Below are 23,192 nucleotides of genomic sequence, written 5' to 3'. Positions count from 1 at the left end.
CTTCCAGTTTCTTGATCCTTGCCAACACTTATTATTCTCCACTTCCCGCCCTTGTTCTTTGACACTGCTCTTTTATCATTAGAGCGGTTACACACTTGTAAGGAAGGACAGTGAAGAAGAGGTTTCTTTGCTGGGCAGCCAGGACATAGAAGAGGGGAGCAACCGTATGGAGGAAGGCTGCCGGGAAGTGACGTGTGAGGAGGTGAGCTTGAGCTGATGGGTCGGGTGAGAGGGGAAGCTGGTTATTGACTGCGCAAGTGTGGTTGTCTGGTTATTGTGTACCGCAATTTTCATTCGGGTCAAGTTCACAGAGCAAAGAAAGCAGAGTGGGAAGAGCCAGGGTGCTGCAGTCCCTCCCCTCATGGGGACAGCACCCCCTCCCTCCCTCCCTCCCCAGCCTCAGACATGAGCTTCCCCTGTGCACCTGTAGCTGGGGAATGCCCATGGGAGTGCCAGCTAGTTTGGGAGCTGGTTCAGGTGTCACTGAGGTCTCCACCATGGGCTTTTGTGGCGGGCGCAGTTCTAGGCTGGTGCTTGGGTCGTAGAGAGGGGACTGAAGCTTGAGTACAGTCAGGGAGCTCGTGTGGGGAGGGGGCCGGTGAGTCCCACTCCCACTGAGAGCAGGACTCAATCTCGGACCTGCTCTTTCTGGCATTGGCATGCTCTATCCTTGAGGCTGGCCAGGGACTCAGAGTGGAGCAGGTTTGTGATATGGTATCTAATGTTCTCTGTTGTCCCTCAGTTTAACTTTGGGGAGATCCTGATGACGCAGACCATCCACTCCATTGAGTACTGCCTTGGCTGCATCTCCAACACCGCGTCCTACCTGAGGCTTTGGGCCCTCAGCCTGGCGCATGCACGTATGTTGCTTAGCTCCATGGAGTGTGTAAGCTCTCCAGGTGGTGGTGGATCAGGGCTCTTTGTTGTTTTGACCCACCTTCCGATCACGCAGGTCCCAGTCCTGGCCTAGGCGCAGAAGGGCTCTGTGAACTGAGGGCCTGGTGACCTCTGACATGGATGCTCTCCTCCAGTTCATGTGTCCCAGTGTATCCTAGCCATTGCTTACTCACTGAGTGGCGTCTTTATTTCAAGTGATTGTGGCAGCTGCTGAGCTGTAGCTCAGACTCCTAGTGAGTCCTCATGCACGGTTGTTCATGGGCAGCTGAGCCCAGCGTGACTCGGCCTCTGTGTGAGACACACCTGACAATTACCCTGACAGTTGTAGTGAGAGCCATGTCACCTTTGCTCCAGCCTGGAGGTAACTGGTCACTAAATGAATTTACTTCACTAACAGTAGAACATGAAGTTGTGTTGCGTTTGTATTCCATGACAAAGCCCTGGGACATGTGGCAGAGATAGGTAGTCACAAGAGGGTACTGACCAACATGGGACAGAGTGAGGCCCTCTGTGTCCAAAGACAGTGAGGGTGAAGAGGCCGCTTGTTGGCAGCAGACCCAGACTTGAAACAGGAACCTTGCTAGGTTCAGACAGGACTCTCAGTCTGGGTCCAGACCCTGAACTTGCTGAATTAGCAATAGGAAGGGACGATGGAGCCCCCTAAGATTGTTGTTCTTCACAGAGAAAGCAAGGAGGTTCGGGTCTTCTGCTCTGGGGGTAGGCTGACTGGTAGTCATTCCTGCTATCCCGAGGGTGGTGAGAGGGCTGATGTTTTCAGACTGAACTCTGCTCAACGGCTTCCTTTGCAGAGCTGTCTGATGTGCTGTGGGCCATGCTGATGCGTGTGGGCCTGCGTGTGGACACCACCTACGGGGTCTTGCTGCTGCTGCCTGTCATGGCTTTCTTTGCAGTTTTGACTATTTTTATCCTTCTGGTCATGGAAGGGCTTTCTGCATTTCTCCACGCCATACGCCTTCACTGGTGAGTGTGACATGTATCCTCAGAACGTGTTTTAAAAGTGGAAATGAGGGCTAGAGAGATGACTCGTGGCTGAGAGTGAGCTCTACTTTCAGAGGACCCACATTCAGTTCCCAGCGCCCATATCAGGTGCCTCACGGCTTCCTGTCACTCCAGCATAAGGCTTCCAGTGGGTGCTCCGGTCTCTGCAGGCACCTGCACTCGGGTGCACATACACAGGACATGCAGTGCTATACACGCATAATAAATCTTTTGAAAGGGTGCAGGAACTGGCAGGAAGGCTCAGTGGGTACAGATACCTGCTCCCAAGCCCAGTTCAGTCAGCAGGACCTGCATGGGGACGGAGAGAACCGATGCCCAACAGCTGTCCCCTGACAGTCACATGTGCACATGTTAATAACTAATATACATGTATGTAAAACCCCTTTCTAAACGCAGTGCTTATGATGGCTAGCTCCTCCCACCTAGCTGTGAAATAGCAGTTTAGAAACACAATGCAATTTATCACAAGTAAAAGAACATTTCTATCTGTGATGCAATAGTGTGTTCTCCCTTTTTGTTATTGTCATTGTTTTTATTTTTTTGAGATAGGGTCTTGCTGTGTAGACCAGGCTGGCCTCAAGCTCAGAGATCTGCTTGCCACTGCCTCCCTCCCGAGTGCTGGGATTACAGACAGGTGCCACCATGCCCAGCGTGTGTATGTTCCCACTTTTATTTACACTGGGACTGGCAGGTGTCACTGGCTTCTGGATTAGTACCTTCCTTGTTGTGGGGGCAGAAGTCAACTTGCAGGAGCTGGTTGTCTTTTTATTGTGTGTCCTGGGGATTGAACGCTGGTTGTTAGGCTTGGTGTCACATGCCTGTACCCCTGAGCCTCCAGGGTATTCTCAACGCTACTCAGTATGTGTGCCTGGCTGCTGCTCTGAGGTTCCGGTAGCCAGTGTGACAGGGGAGTCCTGGTGTCTTTTCCTGTGTCTGGTTATGGGAGCTGACACCTAGGGTGGAGGGAGCAGGGGACAGGGTGTTGAGGTGACACATGGGAGCCTGGCTAGATGGGGAAGCCAGTGTGGACTCGGGAGAGAATGACAGGGGAACATGTTCATGACAGGAATGCGAAGAAATGGGGAGATTTTATCCCAGTGTGTGCATAGAAGAGCTAAGGAGCTCGGTCCAGTCTGTCTAGGTCTATGGTGGACCTTCTTCTTTAAAGAACTTAGGAACATCATTTCACTCACAGTTCTGTGTGCAGTCCATGGTGGGGAAGGCATGGCGTTTCTAATACATATTTGTTTTTCTTTTTGTAGGGTTGAATTTCAGAACAAATTCTACGTTGGTGCAGGCACCAAATTTGTTCCTTTCTCCTTCAGTTTGCTCTCCTCCAAGTTCTGTAATGACGATGACATTGCATGATCACATGGCTGCAGCCGTCCGCTCTCAGGGCTATGGAAAATGATCATGTTACACAATTCCCTCCAGTCAGATTTCTGACGGGAAAATTCCACCCTCGATGATTGCCTTACGACTCAGCCAATGATTCTGTGAGATACACCTCTCCTTGTGTTGAAGATTTTGTAAAGCTCACCACTTCGGACACAGAAATTTCATTGGTTTTTATTATGAGCAAATGTAAGCTATGCCAACATTACATTAAAGATATTTTTTTAATAAGTGTACAATTGGAGGAGAAAAGCCAGCTGAATGGCTAGCTAAAATTGTTTTTAGATTCTTGATTCCCTTTCAACTTTAAAAAAACACAGAGTTGTTCCATCACGAGAAGACGTCAGATACCATAGTTTTCTTCAGACATTCTGCTGGGCCATCAGCAGATCCCCGCACCCTGCTGGCTCAAGAATGTGTGTCTGCCTGGATGCTGTCAGAGCCACAGGAGGGACAGGGACAGCACAGCACAGCACAGCAGATGGCTCTCCTGCTCGTTCTTACAAGAGCCCTGCCCCGTTACCTTTGTCAGCCCAGTCATGACAGTTGAACGTTCGGAGCCTTAAATCCCGGTGTGGCTGCAGAGAAGACAGGTGAAAGTAATGTGTATTTTTGTAGCAAAGAACAAATGAAGCTATTTTGCCACGGAGACCTTGCTTCTGCTGGGGACAGTGTAATTTTTTACTTTCACAGTGATTCTAAATAAAGGTCTGATGGCCACAGTTTAATTTGTAAAAACTCTTGAGGTCAGTTGAGAACTAATTCTCACCAATCTGTTTATTCGTCATCTTGAGCAGAGATCACCTGCTCCTGTGTCACTTAGCCCTGCAGAGCCCTGATCCCTGTCATAGGCTCATAAATTTGTTCATTCTCACATTTTACATTAACTGGTTTTAGATTAAGTATTTCAGAAAAGAAGTCTGCGGCTGGGATGTGGCTTGGTTGCCAGATCCCCAGAATCACCTTGTGTTCCTAGCACTCAGAGGGTGGAGGCAGGGGGGTTACCCTTGGCTGTGTGGTCAGCCTGAGGCCAGTCAAGGCTACATGGCATCCTAAAGAGAAAAGGGAACCTAACATGTTTCTGCCCTCTTGAAATTTTGACTCACATGCTACTGCAGAGGTCCCGTTCATCCCCCTGCCCCACCACTCTGTGAGGCCTGCTTGCTGAGACAGTGAACCGCCCGTGCCGCAGCTGGACTGTAAGTCACTCCTTTTTAGCTGCAGCGGAGCCTGCACTGGTGGGCAGTGAACTCCAGCATCTGTGCCCTGTGTGCCAGCTTCCTGGCAGCTGTGATGCCAAGCCTACTGCGGCTGGGATGAGGTGCTGCTGCCCAGTGTTAAACCTACCCTTCCTCAGATCCGTTGTCACTCCCACAATGTCACTCTCGTTACTGGTCCCCCAGGGTCTCTGGTCCTCACAGAGATAACTGATTCCAGGGATAAAGACAGGAGATGCAGTTTTGGCCATGTTCACTGTCCTTCTTGGCAGTTGTGATGGGGCCACTTTTCAAGTAACTAGCATCTCTTACTGGGGTGAGAGAGTGGCTTCTCAGCCGAGGTCTGTCAGAGTTATACGGAGTGTAATTACATAAACAAATTACTCTTTTTGTTTGTTTGTTTTTTTCGAGACAGGGTTCCTCTGTAGCTTTGGAGCCTGTCCTGGAACTAGCTCTTGTAGACCAGGCTGGCCTCGAACTCACAGAGATCCGCCTGCCTCTGCCTCCCGAGTGCTGGGATTAAAGGCGTGCGCCACCATCGCCCGGCAAATTACTCCTTTTGTGAACCCCCTGGAAACATGATTGATGGCATCATACAGAGGGAAGCAAGCAACTGCCTGGGTGGTGTGATGTTCGTCCTCCCTATCACAGCAGAGCCATGCCGTCTGTTCAGGTGTTCACTGCGTCACGTAGGCTTCCGAAGTTGGTGGAGAGGCCGGATATGGCCAGTAGAAGCAGGCAAAGGGGTTTGAGCACTTGGACTCTCTCACCATGGGGCCTGGGACAGATTCCGTTTCCCTCCAAGTCCTCTCCTGGCCTCAGCTCTAGAATGGTCTGTATGTTTCGAGATGTTTAATGCCACCTATGCAGGCCTTGGACTTGTACCTCTCTTGCCTCGACTCTCAGCTAGCACTGCAGGTAGGCAGTGCTGGCCTTGACTGGGAGTAGCTGTACTGTACTGGCATTCAGGCCCAGTGCTCTGGCATAGGCCGTAGACTATCTGTTGATAACTTACGGGGTTGGCGAATCAAGCTGTGATTTAGAGTTTGACCCATTTGGGAAATAAAAACCCAAAAAAAGCTTCAGCCGTTTATTTCTCTACTGAAGTTTTTAATCTGGGGTTGCTCGCATGCCGTACTCTCCAGGCAGACCTTAAGAACTGTCCTGATGCTTTAAGTCGGGAGTTTGGAGTGATGTCTGTTCCACCCCAGGACTGCAGCTGCCCGGCTCTGCTCGGACACCACAAAATCCACAGGAACTACGGGAGCCAGTCAGGACTGCGTCCTGCAGACTCATGAAGGACTAATCTCCTGTCAGTATGGAACTTCCTTTTGCTAGTGACAAATAAAAATATATTTTTGAGATGCCAGTGTCTTGTTTTCTTGTGATCCTGTTCCCTAACCCCCTATGCCAGGAAGAGCCAGTCCATTTCTAGGGCCCCACTGGTGTTCGCCTTGCCCTACCTGGAACACACAGGTGTTCTCACAGCGCCTAATCACTGAGACCAGTCCCTCCTGCCTGTCCTGCTTGGTTCGCTTCTGTTGCTGTGATAAACACCAGCCAAAAACACGTTGGGGAAGAAAGGGTTCATTTGATCCTAGGTTATACTCCATCATTAAGGGCAGAAGCTGCAGCAGGAACTGAAGCAAGACCCTGGAGGAGAGCACTGAGCGCTGGTTTGCTCCCCAGGGCTTGCTCAGCGGTCAGTCCAGCACCAGCAAACAAGAAAAGGTTCTATAGGCCCATCTGATATTGGTAATTCCTCATTGAGATTCTCTTTTCCCAACTAAGTGTAGGTTTGCATCAACAGCTTACTGCTTCTAGTCCCGCCTGGCTCCGCCTCAGAGCCGTGCCCTTGTCACGCCTCAGAAACCAGCTTTCTTGCACTTCAGTTTTCCTACCTGCAGAATGGAGGGCCTTCAGCCTCACGCTGGTGCTGCCAGCGCCTACGCTGTCGCCCAGGTGCCCGTTGCTAGGGGCGCCGTTACCACGGACGCCGCCCGGCTCCCGGCTCTGACCTCCCCGCGTCCTGCACCGCTCAAGTCTGCGCCATGGACGACTTGCGGGTTCTGTGGATGCGCGACCGAGTGTACACGACCTTCGGCCTCACCAACCCCAAACTGTTCGAGGACCTGCTGAGTCGCAACGACAGTGAGGCGGAGGACCTCATCCTTCACTTCCTCAACCACGCAACGGACGAGGACTGCGCCTCCACGCTGTTCTTCTACCGCGTCCTGGTGCCCGAGGAGGTGGAGGTGGAGATTGGTGAGCCTTGGCAAAGGCCAGCCTACAGTCAGCACCCTGCTGGCATTTAGCCCTACTATGCGCCCGGGGGCCTTAGAGGGAGGCGTTGCTATCCTCACTCTCAACGGCGCTGTGTTGCACATCTGCTGGGGACACAGAGGAGGCCCAGAATCTCTTGTCCTGTAAGAAGCCTCTCAGCGGGAGGGTCCCAAGGCCAGGATCTGCAGAGGCTCAGGGGAGCTCACCTTCCATGCCTAGCCCCCTACTCTAAAAAGCGGCAGCAGGCCGAAGTGCCGCCTGACTGCAATCCCTGCTGAGGTAGGATCGCCCGAGGACCATGGCAAGCTCAGGATCACCGGAACTCCACAGCCAGCGAGAGGCAGGAAAGGGAGAGAGAGATTAGAGCGGGAGGGACCTAGCGTCAGGACACACTGCGCCCTGCTCTCATTTACCTTATCTTCATCATTTATTACACTGCGAGACAGGGGCTCATAGCCCAGTCTGGCCTGGAATTCACCGTGCAGCTCAAGGTGCCCTCAAACTCTCAGCTCTCCTGCCTCAGCCGCACTAGAATCTAACCATCCCGGCTTTTATTTTCTTCCCCAAGTGGAACTTTGAATCTGAACACATTATCCCGGGCCTCTGGGTGAGGCCCATTTATTGCAAACAAATAAAAGCACAGATTTCCAGATACAGTAGTGGGATTCTGTACATATTTAGAAAGCAAAAACCCTGCACCACGACCTTAATTTCTTGCAGTCTCTAAGAGGTCCAGCAGCAGGCGATTGTCTCCTGCTGGGTCTGCTCTTACTGCAGCTATTGCAGCCACCTGCCTGGGTGCCTTCACTCCACAGTGATTGGGTCTCACTTCAAAGCATCCCCTGGGGCATCTCTGAGTCAGGGCGTTGTGGAGACCAGACTGGCCTTGAACTTGCTATTAGTGGGCAGTTAGCCTTGAACCTCTGTTTCCACCTCCGGAGCCCAGAGCTTGCAGGCCTCACTGGCACACTGGGTTCATTGGAACAGTCTCCAGACTGCGCCCAGTGCTGCAGAACATGCTATGGTGTGGTGGACCAAGCCGCTCTCATACCGGCAAAGGCGTGTCCTCAACCCTCTTCTCAACTGGCACAATTTTCCATGCTGGCCTCAGCACCATGATGTTTTGCAGTGACATTTATGAACCCATGTGGGGTGTGTCCCTACCCTTTGGCTCCACGTAAAGCAAAGGTTTGGCAACTGTCTCGTTGGGGAAAAATATTATTTTGTATTTTCTTCCCCATCCTGGATCCATAAAGAAGAAATTCCTGTGGTCTCTGAAGAGGAGGCAGAGGAAGATGAGACTGAATCTCAGAAAGAAGAGGGTCCCGATAAGGTGACAAGTGAGTGTCTGGAGGGACAGAAGCCACTTCTACACGGGGGTCTGTGGAGCTGTTGGTGGATATGTACACTAGGGTCCCTGAACTACTGTCACACGGCCTTAATAGAACAGCAGAAAACAGCAGAAATATCTCAGGCCCAGAGGCCCGAGGTGTCCCCAGGGTCATACCTCTCTGGAAGCTTTAGGGAAGACCCCACCTTACCTCATTCAGCTGCTGCTGCCACTGGCATCCCTTGGCTTGTGGGTACACTAGTCCTCATCTGGACTTACACTGCCACTTCCCTTACCCAGGCAAAGATTGAGGCAGTGCTTGTGTGTGCGCGTGCGTGTGTGTGCGCGTGCGCGTGTGCGTGTGTGTGTGTTGTGTGTATGTGTGTGTTGGTCAAATTTAGGAACAAAATAGGGATTCTTTTTTTTTCTTTCTTTTTTAAGACAAGGCCTCAGTAGTAAGTTTGATCTAGCCTGGGCTACTTTTAAAAAGCAAAGGAACAAAACCCATAGCATAAAACTGTAGTAATATTTCATTTGTATTTTAATAAATAAAGCTTGCCTGAAGAATAGAATGCAAAACAGCCACACTAGCCAGCCATACAGGCCAGGCAGCAGTGACACACACCTTTAATCCCAGCAGCCATACTAGTTTGCCATAAAGGCCAGGTGGTGGTGGTGGTGGTGGTGGTGGTGCACGCCTCTAATCCCAGCACTAGAGAGGAATATAAGGCTGAAGATTTCAAAGAGTTAAGAGCTCTCTAGTGGCTTGGCTGCCTTTGCGTTCCTGATCTTCAGGTTGAACCCAATATCTCTGGGTTCAAATGTCTCTGGCATTTTATTATTCATGTTACATTTGGTACCCAGCATTTGGGGTATGAATTCGTGAAGAAGCCACTGGCACAGGCTAGAGCTTCACATGGGGCTCCAGCCCTACCCAGCTAGACTTTCTTTTCTTTTCCCCCCAAGTCTCTGAGTAAGTTTGGGCTTTTTCTGTTGTAGCCTCTCCAAAACAGTCTCCAGTTGCCACCCAAACTCCAGAAGCACCTGGGCTCTAAACGCCACAGGACTCGCTGGCCCTAGACTGACTGGTTCTTCCTTCAGGCAGCTCTCGGCCACTCATGCTTTTCCCAAAATCCCCTGTGTGTTTTTCAGACCTCTCTCTCTCTCTCTCTCTCTCTCTCTCTCTCTCTCTCTCTCTCTCTCTCTCTCTCTCTCTCTCTCTCTCTCACAGACTCTGTCACTAAATCACCTCACCTGAGATTATAGCCACTCTCTTCCCAGCTGTATGTTGCAGGCTCTCTCTGAACCCTTTCTTGCCCTACTGCCAAAACTAGGTAGCTACCTTGAAATCCAGTCAAGCTTTTACTGTTCTACTCAGTAGCAATAAGCCTCATGTCTTCATCTATGTCTTTGGTAAGTTTGGTAAGACAACTGGGAATTCTTAAAGGGAGGAATTAGGTAAAAGAGAAAGTTTAGGTAAAAGATTTAGTTAAAGCTGTTTCAGAGCCTGGTCCACAATTACAATGAAATAACTGTTTCAGAGAAGAGGCTGAGACTATTGAACAACGGAGTAAAGCTAGAGGTAGGGAAATCTCCCAAGATCAAATTCTTGGAGAAAGAGATTATGCTACTATAGAAAGGCAGGCTATATGTGATGACCACACTCTGGGTTTATGCCATGCAGCAGCTTTGAATGCTCGGGAAAGAAGTGGAGAAATAGTAAAGAAAATTGAGTCATTTACTAAAGTTATACAGAGCCCAAAGGAAGCCTTTGCAGATTTCTTATAAAGATCGACTTCAGTAAATAAACAAATAAGAGTCGAATCTCTGACTTTTGAAAATGGTAATTCTCTATGCAAAAGGATAATTAGGCTAGTAAAGGCAAGGTCAACACCTTTGGAGGAATGGATTTGAGATACAATTAATATTGAACCTCATGACATGATGATACATGGATAGGAGAGGCGATTTCCAGAGGGTCGAGGAAACATCAAAATGTCAAAAGTTATAACTGTGGCAAATAAGGTCACCTTAAGAGGGATTGTAGACAGGGCATTCCTAGAAACAATTTTTTTCTAAGAGTAAACCACACAGAAGGCCCCTCCCTTCTGGATTATGCAGAAGGTACAGCAAAGGTATTGGACTATTGAATTGTAGGTCAAGGAGGAATACTCATGTTCGTCCTTTGCCATTGGGAAACTCTGTGAGGGGCCTTCTCTCAGGCCTCTATGCCAAATTTGGTTTAGTCATTTCCTGCCATTGTAGAGGAAACTCCTTTCCAGAGCAATTAAAGAACCTAACGCCTATTGTAAGAAACCATACTGCTCTGGATAACAGAACAGTTATAGAAGAGAGAACAAAAAAATCAGGAGAAATCATAAAGTGAGGATCTTGGCAAAGTTAGATAAATGAACAAAGACCAAAATTAAAAATACAAATAAATGATGTCATTGGCAGTCTGGTAGACAAAGGTATGGGTATAACATCAGAATCTTGGCATCCAAATTGACCTCTTCAGGATGTAAATGTTCAGATTTTAGGGATTGGAACTTTATCTCAGGTAAAGCAGAGCACGAGATGTGTTGAATGTATGGGGCCAGAGGGTCAGAGAGGAATATTGAAACCATATGTAGCTAATATAGCAATGAATTTGTGGGGACAAGATTTGTTACAGCAATGGAATATTCAGATTAACATTCTCCCAATCTTAGAAAAAAGCCATAAATTAATGTATGTTTCTGGGAACAGTCACCGATCATTCAGGTTGTACAAGAACAGGGCATGACAGCTGCTGATATTTCAAAGGCACCAACAGCCCTACCTATAAAATGGTTGATAGACAGACCTGTGTGGGTTAAGCAATGGCCTTTAACAACAGAGAAACTGCAGGCTTTGGAACAGTTGGCACAGGAGCAACTAGATGCTCAACATATTGAAGAACCAACCAGCCCTTGGAATTATACTGTATTTGTTGTTAAAAAGAAATCTGGAAAATGGAGAATGGTAACAGATCTAAGAGCTGTTAATAAGGTCATTCAGCCAATGGACTCTTTACAGTCTGGAATTCCTCTGCCTTCTCTATTGCTTAGAGGATGGCCTCTTATAGTTATTGTTTTAAAAGATTTTACAAGAAAAAGACAGAAAAATTTGCCTTCACAGAGCTTTCTTATAATAATTTCTGCCTGCTAAAAGATATCAACGGAAGGTTTTCCCATAGGAATGTTAAATAAGCCTATCCTGTGCCAATATTTTACGAGTCAAGCCATTGGAAATTATATGAAAGCAATTTCCTGAATCTCTAGTTTATCATTACGTGGACAGCTGTTGTACCAACAAAGAGCAAAACTCTGCGTTAAACTCTGTTTTTTCTCTGTTTAAAATTAAGCTCTCTCAGGTTTTTAAGTGGATTTAGCCCATCACGTCTGGGCGCCACTATGTTGTGTTATGCGCGGTGGGCTACTTTCCCTGCACCCAGTCGCCTGCACGGCTAGCTTTACCCGAAATAATTACACGGAAACTGTATTCTTTTAAACACTGCCTGGCCCATTAGTTCCAGCCTCTTATTAGCTAGCTCTTACATATTGAACTAACCCATTTCTAATAATCTGTGTAGCCCACGAGGTGGCTTACCAGGAAAGATCTTAACCTGAGTCTGCCTGGAGTGGGAGAATCATGGCAACTCCCTGACTCAGCTTCTTTCTCCCAGCATTCTGTTCTGTTTACTCCGCCTATCTAAATTTTACCCTATCAGAAGCCAAGCAGTTTCTTTAGTTAACCAATGAAACAACAGATAGAAAGATGACCCTCCTCCATCAGACAGCATTTTGCTATTTGATTTAAACATAGATACATTAGAAAGAATGTTTGAAGAAGTAAAAAAAAAATTGCCTGCTAGGGATTACAAATTACTCCTGAAAAAAAAATACAAAGAGGAGATTCTATTAATTATTTAGGCTATAAAATAGGTTTATAAAAATTAGATCCCAAAAGGTACAAATTAGGAGAGATCGATTGCAGACTCTTAATGACTTCTAAAGATTGCTTGGAGACATTTCCCATCTATGGTGCACTATTGGACTAGGTCCTGATGACCTGATTAATTTAAACAAAACCTTAGATGGTAACAAGGACTTAAATAGTCCCAGGGAATTATCAGTCAAAGCTGAGAGAGAATTGGCTTTGATTGAAGAGAAAGTGCAGTAGGTACATGTGGATTGTGTGGATCTGAATCTTAACAGCAGTCTGGTCATGTTGCCATCCAAATATTCCCCTACAGGAATTTTAATGTAGAAGGAAGATGTTATTTTAGAATGGATTTTTTCAATTTATTTATTTATTTATTTATTTATTTATTTATTTATTTTTTTGGTTTTTCGAGACAGGGTTTCACTGTGACTTTGGAGCCTGTCCTGGAACTAGCTCTGTAGACCAGGCTGGCCTCGAACTCACAGAGATCCGCCTGCCTCTGCCTCCTGAGTGCTGGGATTAAAGGCATGCGCCACCATCGCCCAGCTAGAATGGATCTTTTTAACCACATAAACTGAGTAAAAAGTTAAAAATTTATGTGGAAAATCTCTCTGAGTTAATTCTAAAAGGAAAATTGATACTTTGTCAATTAGCAGGAATAGACCCAGCAGAAATTATAGTGCCTTTAAATAGTGATGAAATTGACAAATGATGGGAAGAAAGTGAACACTGGCAAAGAGTTTGTAGTAATTTTGGGGGAAGGGATTAGCAACAACTGTCCTGACAGCAAGAAAATTCGACTTATAAAGAGAACTAATTGGATCCTTCCCCTCATTGTATGGAACACACCAATAATGTCCCTACATTCTATCCTGATGCAAATAAGTCAGGAAAGGCGGATTACAATTACGATTCTGTCCACCTATTATAATTGAACTTATAGTCACATTAGGTATATTTGCCAGGTCAAACAAAGATATATTTTAGACAGGTCATTTTTCAAACACTTCAGAGATCTACAGAATATGACATTTAAGATGTTTTAATCACATAAGTTTTTTTTTTTTATTACAATCAGACATGTTTGCTCCTGGCAGCACCAATCTACTTCAGAGGAGATAACAGGCATTGAAGAAACTCCATGTGGAGTTTACTTTCTTTGTGGCAAGAAAATGCCCTTGCCTCAACTGCTGACAGTGTGCTGTCTTAATTGGACAAGCAGGACACAGAAGAGAGTGACTGTCAAACATTGTCCAGACAAGGAGGGGCAGCCTTTGAGAATATCCTGCTTTACAGAAAAGTCTGTCCAGGCCTGTCGGTTGAAGATGGACGCCCAACATTGGGTGATTGTCCAGGCAGCCAGCTGTTTTGTCATTTCTCACTTTTTAGAAGTTGCCTGTTCACACTTCCTGCTTACTCAGTTAATATTATTTCCTTCTTGGGTCTCTGAGAGAGTTAAAGACTAAAAAGTTATAGTTTTCCTTGTTTGCCAGACACAGAAAGCACGTTATGACAGAAAGTAAATTAGGTACAAGACTTTGGGCTCACCAAGGTAGGATAGATATGGTGAATTTTCTCTGAATTTGTTAAATGCAAATGGACTAGACATTGATGATGTATTTATTGCCTGAATATATTTATATATAGTTACTGTATTTATTTTATGTAGTTTTCTTATATTAGTATAGCCTTCCTTTTAAAATTTTAGACAGAAAGGGAAAATGTAGTGATATTTCATTTGTATTTTAATAAATAAAGCTTGCCTGAAAAATAGAATGCAAAACTGCCACACTAGTCATCCATACAGGGCAGGCAGTGGTGACACACACCTTTAATCCCAGCAGCCACACTAGTTAGCCATAGAGGCCTGGTGATGGTGGTGCATGCCTTTAATCCCAGCACTAGGGAGGAATGTAAAGTGTGATGAGAAGGAACTTTCTCTTTCAGTCTGAAGATTTCATAGCGATGACAGCTCTCTAGTGGCTGGCTGCTTTGCTTTTCTGATCTTCAGGATGGACCCCAATATCTGTCTCTGGGTTTTTATTATTCATGCTGCATAAAACTCAGTACTAACAGTTTGTTTATTGGTGTGTATATGCACACTTGCACCCACACAGGTAAGCATGCTGTGCATGCGTGCATATAAAACTGTGTACATTCACATGCACCCATGCAGGTAAGCGTGCTGTGCATGCGTGCATATAAAATTACATATGTTCACATGCACCTATGGAGGCCACAGGATAACCTTAGGTGTCCTTCCTCTGGAGCTGTCTGCCGTGTTCTCAGAGACAAGATCTCTCACTGTCCTGGAACTCACCTACTAGGCTAGGCTGGCCAGTGAGCCACAGTGGCCCTTCTGTCTCAGCCTCCCCAGTGCTGGAATTGCAAACATGTGCCCCCACACCTGCCTTTCTACAGTGCTGGAGTTCGGGTCCTCAGGCTTATACTGGAAACACTTTCCCAACTGAGCCATTCATCATCTCAACCCCAGCCTGATGTGGGATTTCCCCTCTGTGTGCTGTGGAAACCATTGGTTAATAAAGAAGCTGTTTTGGGCCTGTGATAGGGTAGAGCAGAGCTAGGCGGGGAAAACTAAACTGAATGCTGGGAGAAAGAAGGTAGAGTCAGGAGAAGCCATGGAGCCACCACCGGAGACAGACATGGTTGGAACATTGCTGGTAGGCCATGAGCCTTGAGGTAAAATATAAAATAATGAAAATGGGCCAAATTAAGATGTAAAAGCTAGCCAATAAGAAGTTAGAGCTAATAGGCCAAACAGTGATTTAATCAATACAGTTTCTGTGTGGTTATTTTGGGAGTCTGGGTGGTCAGGGAATGAACAAGCGGCCTTCTTACTACCCCAGCCCAGCTTTAACTACCTCCAGTGACACCAAGCATACCCGTGAGCGTGTTTTTGGCAGCTGCATGTGTGTATGCACACCATGTGTATGCAGTGCCTGTGGAATCCAGTAGAGGGTGTCTGAAGACAGGGAACTGGAGTGACAGACAGTTGTGAACTGCCGTGTGGGTACTGGGAACAAAACCCAGGTCCCCTCGAATAACAGCAAGTGCTCTTAACCTCTGAAATAGTTCAGCTATCATCTCTAATTTTTTGAGACTGACACTCTTATAGCCCAGGCTGGCCTTGAATTCTGTAGCCAAAGATGACCTTGAACTCTTGATCCTCTGTCTCCACCTCTGGAGTGCTGGGTGACCTGTACACCACCACAGCTGACTGTTCGTTTTGCAGAGTTGAAGATGGAGCTCAGGGCCTTGAACGCACTAGACAAGTGTCTTACTGTTGAGTTAGAACCCCTAGTTGTGACTCTTATTCATAAACCTTGTGTAAGGTTAACACACACATGCACATGCATACCCCAACTCGGAGGAATCATCTGCTGGGCACCACAGCCAGGATATATATACCTGTGGGCCACAGGGAGGATTTTGGGTGTGTGGGCTCCTGCCAGCCACACTCCGGTCCTTTGCAGAGCATATGATGGAGGACAGGAGGTACCACGCGAAGGCATCCGGCTGGTGGGAAACCTTGGCCATCTCAACTCATTGCATTGTGTTTTTATAGGCAAGAACTCGAAGCTGAGAAACGACTCCATAGCGCCCTCCCTGTTTGATATGGATGATGATGACTTCGACAGCGAGCACCCAGACAAACCATCGGGCAAGGTGCGCCCTACTCTCCAGCTTGTTGTCAGAGTGGCTCAGGGGGTGCTCAGAAGGCAGGGTGACAGGCACTGAGCATGTGAGACCATGTGTTAGAGCAGGGACGCCAGAATCTTGGGTTGAGATTTCCCAGAACACCCTTAGATTCCTTACCGGCTGAGGGACTCCCAGCAGCAGTGTTGGCTGACAGAGAAAGGAGGAAGACAGATAGTGGCTCACACGGTACACGGACAAGCATGCAGGCAAGGCACTCATACACAGGAAAATAAGAAATCTTTAAAAACCCCAAACATTTGTTTATATATGAAAATTCTATTTGATTATTTTATTTGTGTGGGTGTTTTGCCCGCACGTATGACTGTGCGCCACATGCATGCCCGGTGCCCTCAGAGGCCAGGACACCTTGGAACTGGAGTTACAGGTGGTTGTGAACCACCACGTGGGTGCTGGGGACTGCACCTGGGTCCTCGGGAAGACCAGCCAGTGCTCTTAACTGCGGAACCCTCTCTCCAATCCCAAGAAAACAGTCTTTTAAAAAGAAATACTTAAGGTGCCCTCCCAAAGTCCCAGAAACAACAAACCCACCAACTAGCCAGAGGCAGCCAGTTTCTCTCAATGGGCCCCCACCCCTCCCAGCCTGCTGCCAGCTCTCCTAAGGTCGCCTTCTCGGTTGTCCCTGGGCTGCCTAGCAGAAGCTGCAGATTCAGGGCCCAGGGGCTGGATGCGCAGTAGCTCTTTTGGGGCTGCTGTAGAACGGAAGGGGATCCTCCATGCTGGAGAAGAGTGGGCTCTGCAGAGCAGGCACCTGCCGGCCCAACCGTGACTCGTGTATTTCAGAAGTTCGTGAAGCGCATCATCAACAGGCTGGACTTGCATGTGAGCTGCACCCCCATCCCAGAGGAGTTTCTGGAACAGACCGTGGTGTTCTTCCTCAGAAGCACAAAAGGTACCTTGGCTGTCTGTGTGTGTGTGTGTGGGGGGGGGTAACACGTACATGTGGAGGGGCATATGCGTGCGGCAGGCAAGGTTGACATTGGGCACAGAGGAAGCTGACATGACTAGTCTTATTAGCCGCCTTGCTCTGGGCATCCCCCTTTCTCTACCTTCCACGGCTAGAATTACAGCGGGCCGCACATCCACCTGGCATTTACACAGGTTTCCAGGGATACCAACCCTTGTTGTCGTGCGTGTCTGGCAAGTGCTTGGACCACTGAGCCATCTCTTCAACCCTAAAGCTGAGCCGTATGTGTGTTCTAAGATTTCTTTTTATTTTATGTGTATGCATGTTTACATGCACCGTATGCATGCCTGGGGCCCATAGACATCAGAAGAAGGCACTGACTCTCCCGGCACTGGAGTTAAAGGTGGTTGTGAGAACAAGGGGATGCTGGGAACTCTACTCACATCCCCTGCAAGAGCAGTGAGTGCTCTTACTGGCTGAGCCGTCTCGCCAGCTCCTAAACAGATAACTTTTAAAATAGAACCTTTCAATTTCTTGTCCCCAAGATACCTTGTTAATACTATAGTGTAAAGTACGGTACAGTTTTAAAACCCCAGAGTCTTTCAACAACTCCCCCGGGCGGTGGTGGCACATGCCTCTACTCCCAGCACTAGGAAGGCAGAGGCTAGTGGATCTCTGTGAGTTTCAGGCCAGCTTGGTCTACAAATCGAGTTCCAGGACAGCCAGGGCTACATAGAGAAACCCTGACTCCAACAACCAAAAAAAAAAAAAAAAACATAACAAAACAAAACAAAAAAACAGCTTAAAAGTCCAGTGAGATGTAGTTTAGTTTCATTTGCTCAGGGTTTGCTTAAATTCAGATCAGCCCGTCTTCTGACGGTGTGACCAGGGCCTATGAGAGGAGGGAGAGACTCTGGGACACCCACTAACCCCACTCCCTGGGTCTCTCTCGGGTTAGAGGCCATCCCTGAAGCCAGCGACATGAAGGAAGCAATGGAAATGATGCCGGAGACCATGGAGTACGGGATCATAAACTCTCAAGTGCTCCGCTTCCTGAGGGACGTCATCTGCCAGGTAACTGTTGGTCTCCAGGACAGTCCCCTGCTCCCAAAGAAGGCCAGAGGGTTTAGCCTTGGAGAGTTGTGGGATAGGAGGTCACTAGCTGTATGCGCTCGTTCACTTGGTAACCTCTGCTTGTTTTAAGACAGCGTCTTTTTTTCTATAGCTCAGGTGGCCTGGAATTCACTCTGTAGCCCAGGCTGGCTTTGACTTCATGGGCAGTCCTCCTGTCTCTGCCTCTCATGTGCTGGGTTCACAGCTGGATCACAGGCCTCTGGATGACACCTTTTAATCTTGTGTCTTCTGAGAACAGAGATGCTGGCTGCTTAAAGAAGATCAAGTTGTTCATTATAAAATAACCTCAGGGCTAGAGAGATGGCTCAGAGGTTAACAGCACTCACTGGCTGTTCTGTCAGAGGTCCTGAGTTCAATTCCAGCCACCACATGGTAACTCACAACCATCTAAATGATATCTGGTGTGCCCCCTACTGGCATACAGGCATACACGCAGGCAGAACACTGTATACAAAATAAATAAATAAAAATTTTAAAATAATAACCGCAGGGCAAAGCAAAATTCATTCTAATTGGCCAACCGTTATATAGCCAGCAAATTGGGGAGACCTTTGTAGTGACAAAATCCTTCTTGTCTCAATTTGTAGCCCAGGCTGCCTTGAACGGCACTCCTCCTGTTTCGGCCTCCTGAATGTTGAGCATCCAGGGGTGCCCAGTGCCGGCTTGCACATCTGCCAACCTGACAGGCAGCTGGAGACGCCAGCGCGATTTAACCACACGAATGGCTGTGCATTTGCAGGTTTTCATGCCCGCGCTGTCGTTCAATCAGCACAAGTCGGAGACGGGCCTGGGAACAGCTGCAGAAACCCAAGAGTCTTCTTACGACACGTCAGAGTTGCCCAGCATAGCCGGGGAAACGGTGGAGTACCACAGCATCCAGCTGATACGCGATGAGTTCCTAATGAATCTTCAGAAGTTTGCGAACAACATCCTAAGGACCATGCAGCAGCTGGAAGGTCGGTCTGCTCTGCCCCTCCCCTCCCCATCTGTGAAGAACCAAAAATTCTTAGGAAAACAATGCAAAAGTTCAGAAGGCTTTGTTTGTTTGTTTGAATTTGTGATTTCTTTTCTTTTTATTTTTTTTTGTTTTTGTTTTGGAAGCGGTTTTGTTTGTTTGTTTGTTTTTGTTTTTGAGACAAGGTTTCTCTGTGTAGCTTTGGAGCCTGTCCTGGAACTCGCTCTGTAGACAAGGCTGGCCTCGAACTCAGAGATTTAACTGCCTTAATTTGTGGGGCTTTTTTTTTTTTTTGTGTGTGTGTGTGCATTTTTTTTTTTTTTGTGACAGGATTTCTCTGTGTAGCCCTAGCCATCTTGGAACTCAGAGATTTGCCTGACTCTGCCTCTCAAGTGTTGGGATTAAAGTCGTGCACCACCACCACCCAACAATTCATGGCATTTTTGAACATATTATTTTATGTGTATGGGTGTGTGTTTGCCTGTATGTCTGCATGCAGTACCACAGGCACCAGAAGAGAGCGCTGGAACCCCCTGGAACTCAAGTTTCACGCCACTGAGACTTATGCCCGTGCTGGGAATCTAACTCAGGCCCTCTGGAAAAGCAGCTCTTTTTTTTTTTTAAATTAATTTATTTATTTATTGAAGATTTCTGTCTCTTCCCCGCCACTGCTTCCCATTCCCCCCCCCCTCGTCAGCCCAAAGAGTAATCAAGGTCCCTGCCCTGTGGGAAGTCCAAGGACCACCCACCTCCATCCAGGTCTAGTAAGGTGAGCATCCACGAAACTGCCTAGGCTCCCACAAAACCACTAGGTCCAGTAGAATCAAAAACCCGTTGCCATTGTTCTTGAGGTCTCAGTAGTCCTCCTTGTCCGCTATGTTCAGCGAGACCAGTTTTGACCCAGGCTTTTTCAGACCCAGGCCAGCTGGCCTTGGTGAGTTCCCGATCCCCATTGTCTCAGTGTATGGGTGCACCCCTCCCGGTCCTAAGTTCCTTGCTTGTGCTCTCTCTCCTTCTGCTCCTGATTTGGACCTTGAGATTTCAGTCCGGTGCTCCAATGTGGTTCTCTGTCTCTGTCTCCTTTCATCGCCTGATGAAGTTTAATATTCAGGAGAAATATTCAGGATTTTCTTTGGGTTCTCCTTCTTATTTAGCTTCTCTAAGAACCCGAATTATAGGTTCAATGTCCTTTATTTATGGCTAGAAACCAAATATGAGTGAGAACATTCCATGTTCCTCTTTTTGGGTCTGGCTTACCTCACTCAGGATGGTGTTTTCTATTTCCATCCATTTGCCTGCAAACTTCAAGAAGTCCTTGTTTTTTACTGCTGAGTAGTACTCTAATATGTATATATTCCATACTTTCTTCATCCATTCTTCAATTGAAGGGCATCTAGGTTGTTTCCAGGTTCTGGCTATTACAAACAATGCTGCTATAAACATAGTAGAGCATATACGTTTGTTGTGTGATAAGGCCTCTCTTGGGTATATTCCCAAGAGTGGTATTGCTGGGTCCATGGGTAGGTTGATCCCAAATTTCCTGAGAAACCTCCACACTGCTTTCCAGAGTGGTTGCACAAGTTTGCATTCCCACCAGCAATGGATGAGTGTACCCCTTTCTCCACAACCTCTCCAGCAAAGGCTATCATTGGTGTTTTTGATTTTTGCCATTCTGACAGGTGTAAGATGGTATCTTAAAGTTGTCTTGATTTGCATTTCCCTGATCGCTAAGGAAGTTGAGCATGACCTTAGGTGTCTTTTGGCCATTTGAACTTCTTCTGTTGAGAGATCTCTGTTCAACTCAGTGCCCCATTTTATAATTGGGTTGATTAGCCTTTTACGGTCTAGTTTCTTGAGTTCTTTATATATTTTGGAGATCAGACCTTTGTCAGTTGAGGGGTTGGTGAAGATCTTCTCCCAGTCAGTGGGTTGCCTTTCTGTCTTAGCGACAGTGTCCTTTGCTTTACAGAAGCTTCTCAGTCTCAGGAGGTCCCATTTATTCGATGAGGCCCTTACTGTCTGTGCTGCTGGGGTTATACGTAGGAAGTGGTCTCCTGTGCCCACGTGTTCTAGAGTACTTCCCACTTTCTCTTCAATCAGGTTCAGTGTGTTTGGACTGATATTGAGGTCTTTCACCCACTTGGACTTGAGTTTTGTGCATGGTGATAGATATGGGTCTATTTTCATTCTTCTACAGATTGACATCCAGTTTTGCCAGCACAATTTGTTGAAGATGCTCTCTTTTTTCCATTGTATACTTTTAGCTCCTTTATCGAAAATCAGGTGTTCATATGTTTGTGGGTTAAAGTCAGGGTCTTCTATTCGATTCCATTGGTCGACTTCTCTGTTTTTATGCCAATACCAAGCTGTTTTCAATACTGTAGCTCTGTAATAGAGTTTGAAGTCAGGGATGGTAATGCCTCCAGACGTTCCTTTATTGTATAAGATTGTTTTGGCTATCCTGGGTTTTTTGTTTTTCCATATAAAGTTGATTATTGTCTTCTCCAGATCTGTGAAGAATTTTGATGGGATTTTGATGGGGATTGCATTGAATCTATAGATTGCTTTTGGTAGAATTGCCATTTTTACTATGTTGATCCTCCCAATCCAAGAGCAAGGGAGATCCTTCCATTTTCTGGTGTCCTCTTCTATTTCTTTCTTCAAAGACTTGAAGTTCTTGTCAAATAGATCTTTCACTTCCTTGGTCAGGGTTACCCCAAGATATTTTATGCTCTTTGTGGCTATCGTGAAAGGTGATGCTTCTCTGATTTCCCTCTCTGTTTCCTTATCCTTAGTGTATAGGAAGGCAACTGATTTTTTGGAGTTGATCTTGTATCCTGCCACACTACTAAAGGTGTTTATCAGCTGTAGGAGTTCTTTGGTAGAGTTTTTGGGGTTGCTTATGTATACTATCATATCATCTACACATAACGAAAGCTTAACATCTTCCTTTCCAATACGAATCCCCTTGATCCCCTTATGTTGTCTTATTGCTATTGCTAGAACTTCAAGCACTATATTGAAGAGGTATGGAGAGAGTGGACATCCTTGTCTTGTTCCTGATTTTAGTGGGATGGTGGAAAAGCAGCTCTTAAAGACTGAGCAGTCTCATCTCTCTCAGCCACTCTCCCCTTTTTTTGAGACAGGGTCTCGCTATGTATCCCAGACTGGTTTGGAACTCGTAGAGATCCACCTACGTCTACCCTCTCAGTGCTGGGATTAAAAGCACCCACCCCAATGCCCAAATGTTGTTTGTTTTTAAGATAAGGGGTCCTGTAGTCCAGATCACTTGCATAGAGCTGAGTGAGCATGACTTTCAGTTTCGGATCCTCCCGCCTCTACTTCACACGTGCTCAGATTACAGACATATACTGCCAGTCCTGGGGCTTGACCCCTGGGCTGTGCACACGCTAAGCGAGAGCCCTCCCCACTGAACCGCATCCCCAGCCCAGTAATGCTCATTTTTAAGTTCGCTGGAAACGGACTTGTTTAGAAGTACGATGGTGGAATCCTTGTGGCCACTGGGCATCCCCAGGCACGCCCAACAGTAGTAGAACGTGGAGCTCCGCAAGCTGGTGAGGTCTACACTAGAGCGTGGGGAAATCATGGGGGCTGCCTAGAGGAGGTAGCATTGGGTCTCATGCAGCCCCTGCTGTGGCATTCAGGTGACCCACTGTCAGGGATCGTCGGGTGGGCAGTACCCGCCTGATCCCTTCCCCTTACCTGAGTTCCAGAGCCTGGGGTAATGGGAAGCAGATGTGGCAAGCAGGGCCCAAGGACGCAAGAGGCTGGCGAGTGAGGGAGTGGAGTTGAACTGGGTGCTCATGTTTAGGGACCCAGCCAAGGAAAGGTGACAGAGTGTTTAGCCAGGAGAGCCGGTGATGTGGGACCAAAGCTCTAGAGAATCCACTCTTTTCTTAAGTTCCTGTGGGTGGGGGGTGTAGCTGTGTGTGTTGGTGGGGTGTGGGCACACCTGTGTGTACAGATGCGTTCTTTAGGCTTCCTTTAGTTTCTTTTTTGATACAGTGTCTCTCAGTCGTCACCAGTCTAGCCTTGCTGGTCACTGAGCCCCAGGGATCGCCTGTCTCCGCCTTGGGATTCCGGGCATGTTCTTGGCTCATATAGGAGTTCCAGAGATGGGAACTATGTCCTTAAGCTTGTATGGCAAGCACTTTAGCCTGTGGAGGCATCTCCCTGGCTCTGGTGTTTTACGTGCCTGAAGTGTTCCTCAGTCTGGAGCTTTCCTTGCTTGTCGCTCTGTTTGGTACTGAGACGAGCCCATTCATCCTCACTGCTTTTTTTTTGGGGGGGGGGGGTTCTTTTTATTTATTTATTTTTTTTTTTTTTTTG

General features: G+C 47.2%; 2 protein-coding genes across 9 annotated transcripts in view; both read left to right on the top strand.

The window, feature by feature from the left end:
• Window positions 1-5,891, top strand: part of Atp6v0a2 (ATPase H+ transporting V0 subunit a2) — a 29,455-nt gene extending 23,564 nt beyond the window's left edge. For both annotated transcript variants that reach the window (XM_050146567.1, XM_050146568.1), the window contains exons 17-20: window positions 83-202; window positions 743-860; window positions 1,707-1,878; window positions 3,180-5,891. In XM_050146567.1, coding sequence (XP_050002524.1) covers window positions 83-202; window positions 743-860; window positions 1,707-1,878; window positions 3,180-3,285 — 516 coding nt within the window. In that variant the 3' untranslated portion in view covers window positions 3,286-5,891. The remainder of the gene's footprint in view (window positions 1-82; window positions 203-742; window positions 861-1,706; window positions 1,879-3,179) is intronic.
• Window positions 5,892-6,548: 657 nt separating this feature from the next.
• Dnah10 (dynein axonemal heavy chain 10) overlaps window positions 6,549-23,192 on the top strand; it is a 133,112-nt gene continuing 116,468 nt past the window's right edge. For 5 of the 7 annotated variants that reach the window (XR_007592553.1, XR_007592555.1, XR_007592554.1 and 2 more), the window contains exons 1-6: window positions 6,549-6,794; window positions 8,069-8,152; window positions 15,695-15,795; window positions 16,630-16,738; window positions 17,712-17,827; window positions 18,627-18,843. Coding sequence is in view for 4 of the 7 variants with exons in the window: in XM_050146560.1 (XP_050002517.1) it covers window positions 6,581-6,794; window positions 8,069-8,152; window positions 15,695-15,795; window positions 16,630-16,738; window positions 17,712-17,827; window positions 18,627-18,843 (841 nt within the window). In the remaining 3 variants the exon portion in view is untranslated. The remainder of the gene's footprint in view (window positions 6,795-8,068; window positions 8,153-15,694; window positions 15,796-16,629; window positions 16,739-17,711; window positions 17,828-18,626; window positions 18,844-23,192) is intronic. The other 2 variants (XM_050146558.1, XM_050146559.1) reach the window with 2 other exon arrangements.

Source organism: Alexandromys fortis, unplaced genomic scaffold, assembly GCF_014885135.2.
Source record: "Alexandromys fortis isolate MF-2015 unplaced genomic scaffold, M_Fortis_MF-2015_v1.1 scaffold_56, whole genome shotgun sequence".
NCBI classification, from domain to species: domain Eukaryota; kingdom Metazoa; phylum Chordata; class Mammalia; order Rodentia; family Cricetidae; genus Alexandromys; species Alexandromys fortis.
This window is presented reverse-complemented; position numbering and strand designations above follow the sequence as displayed.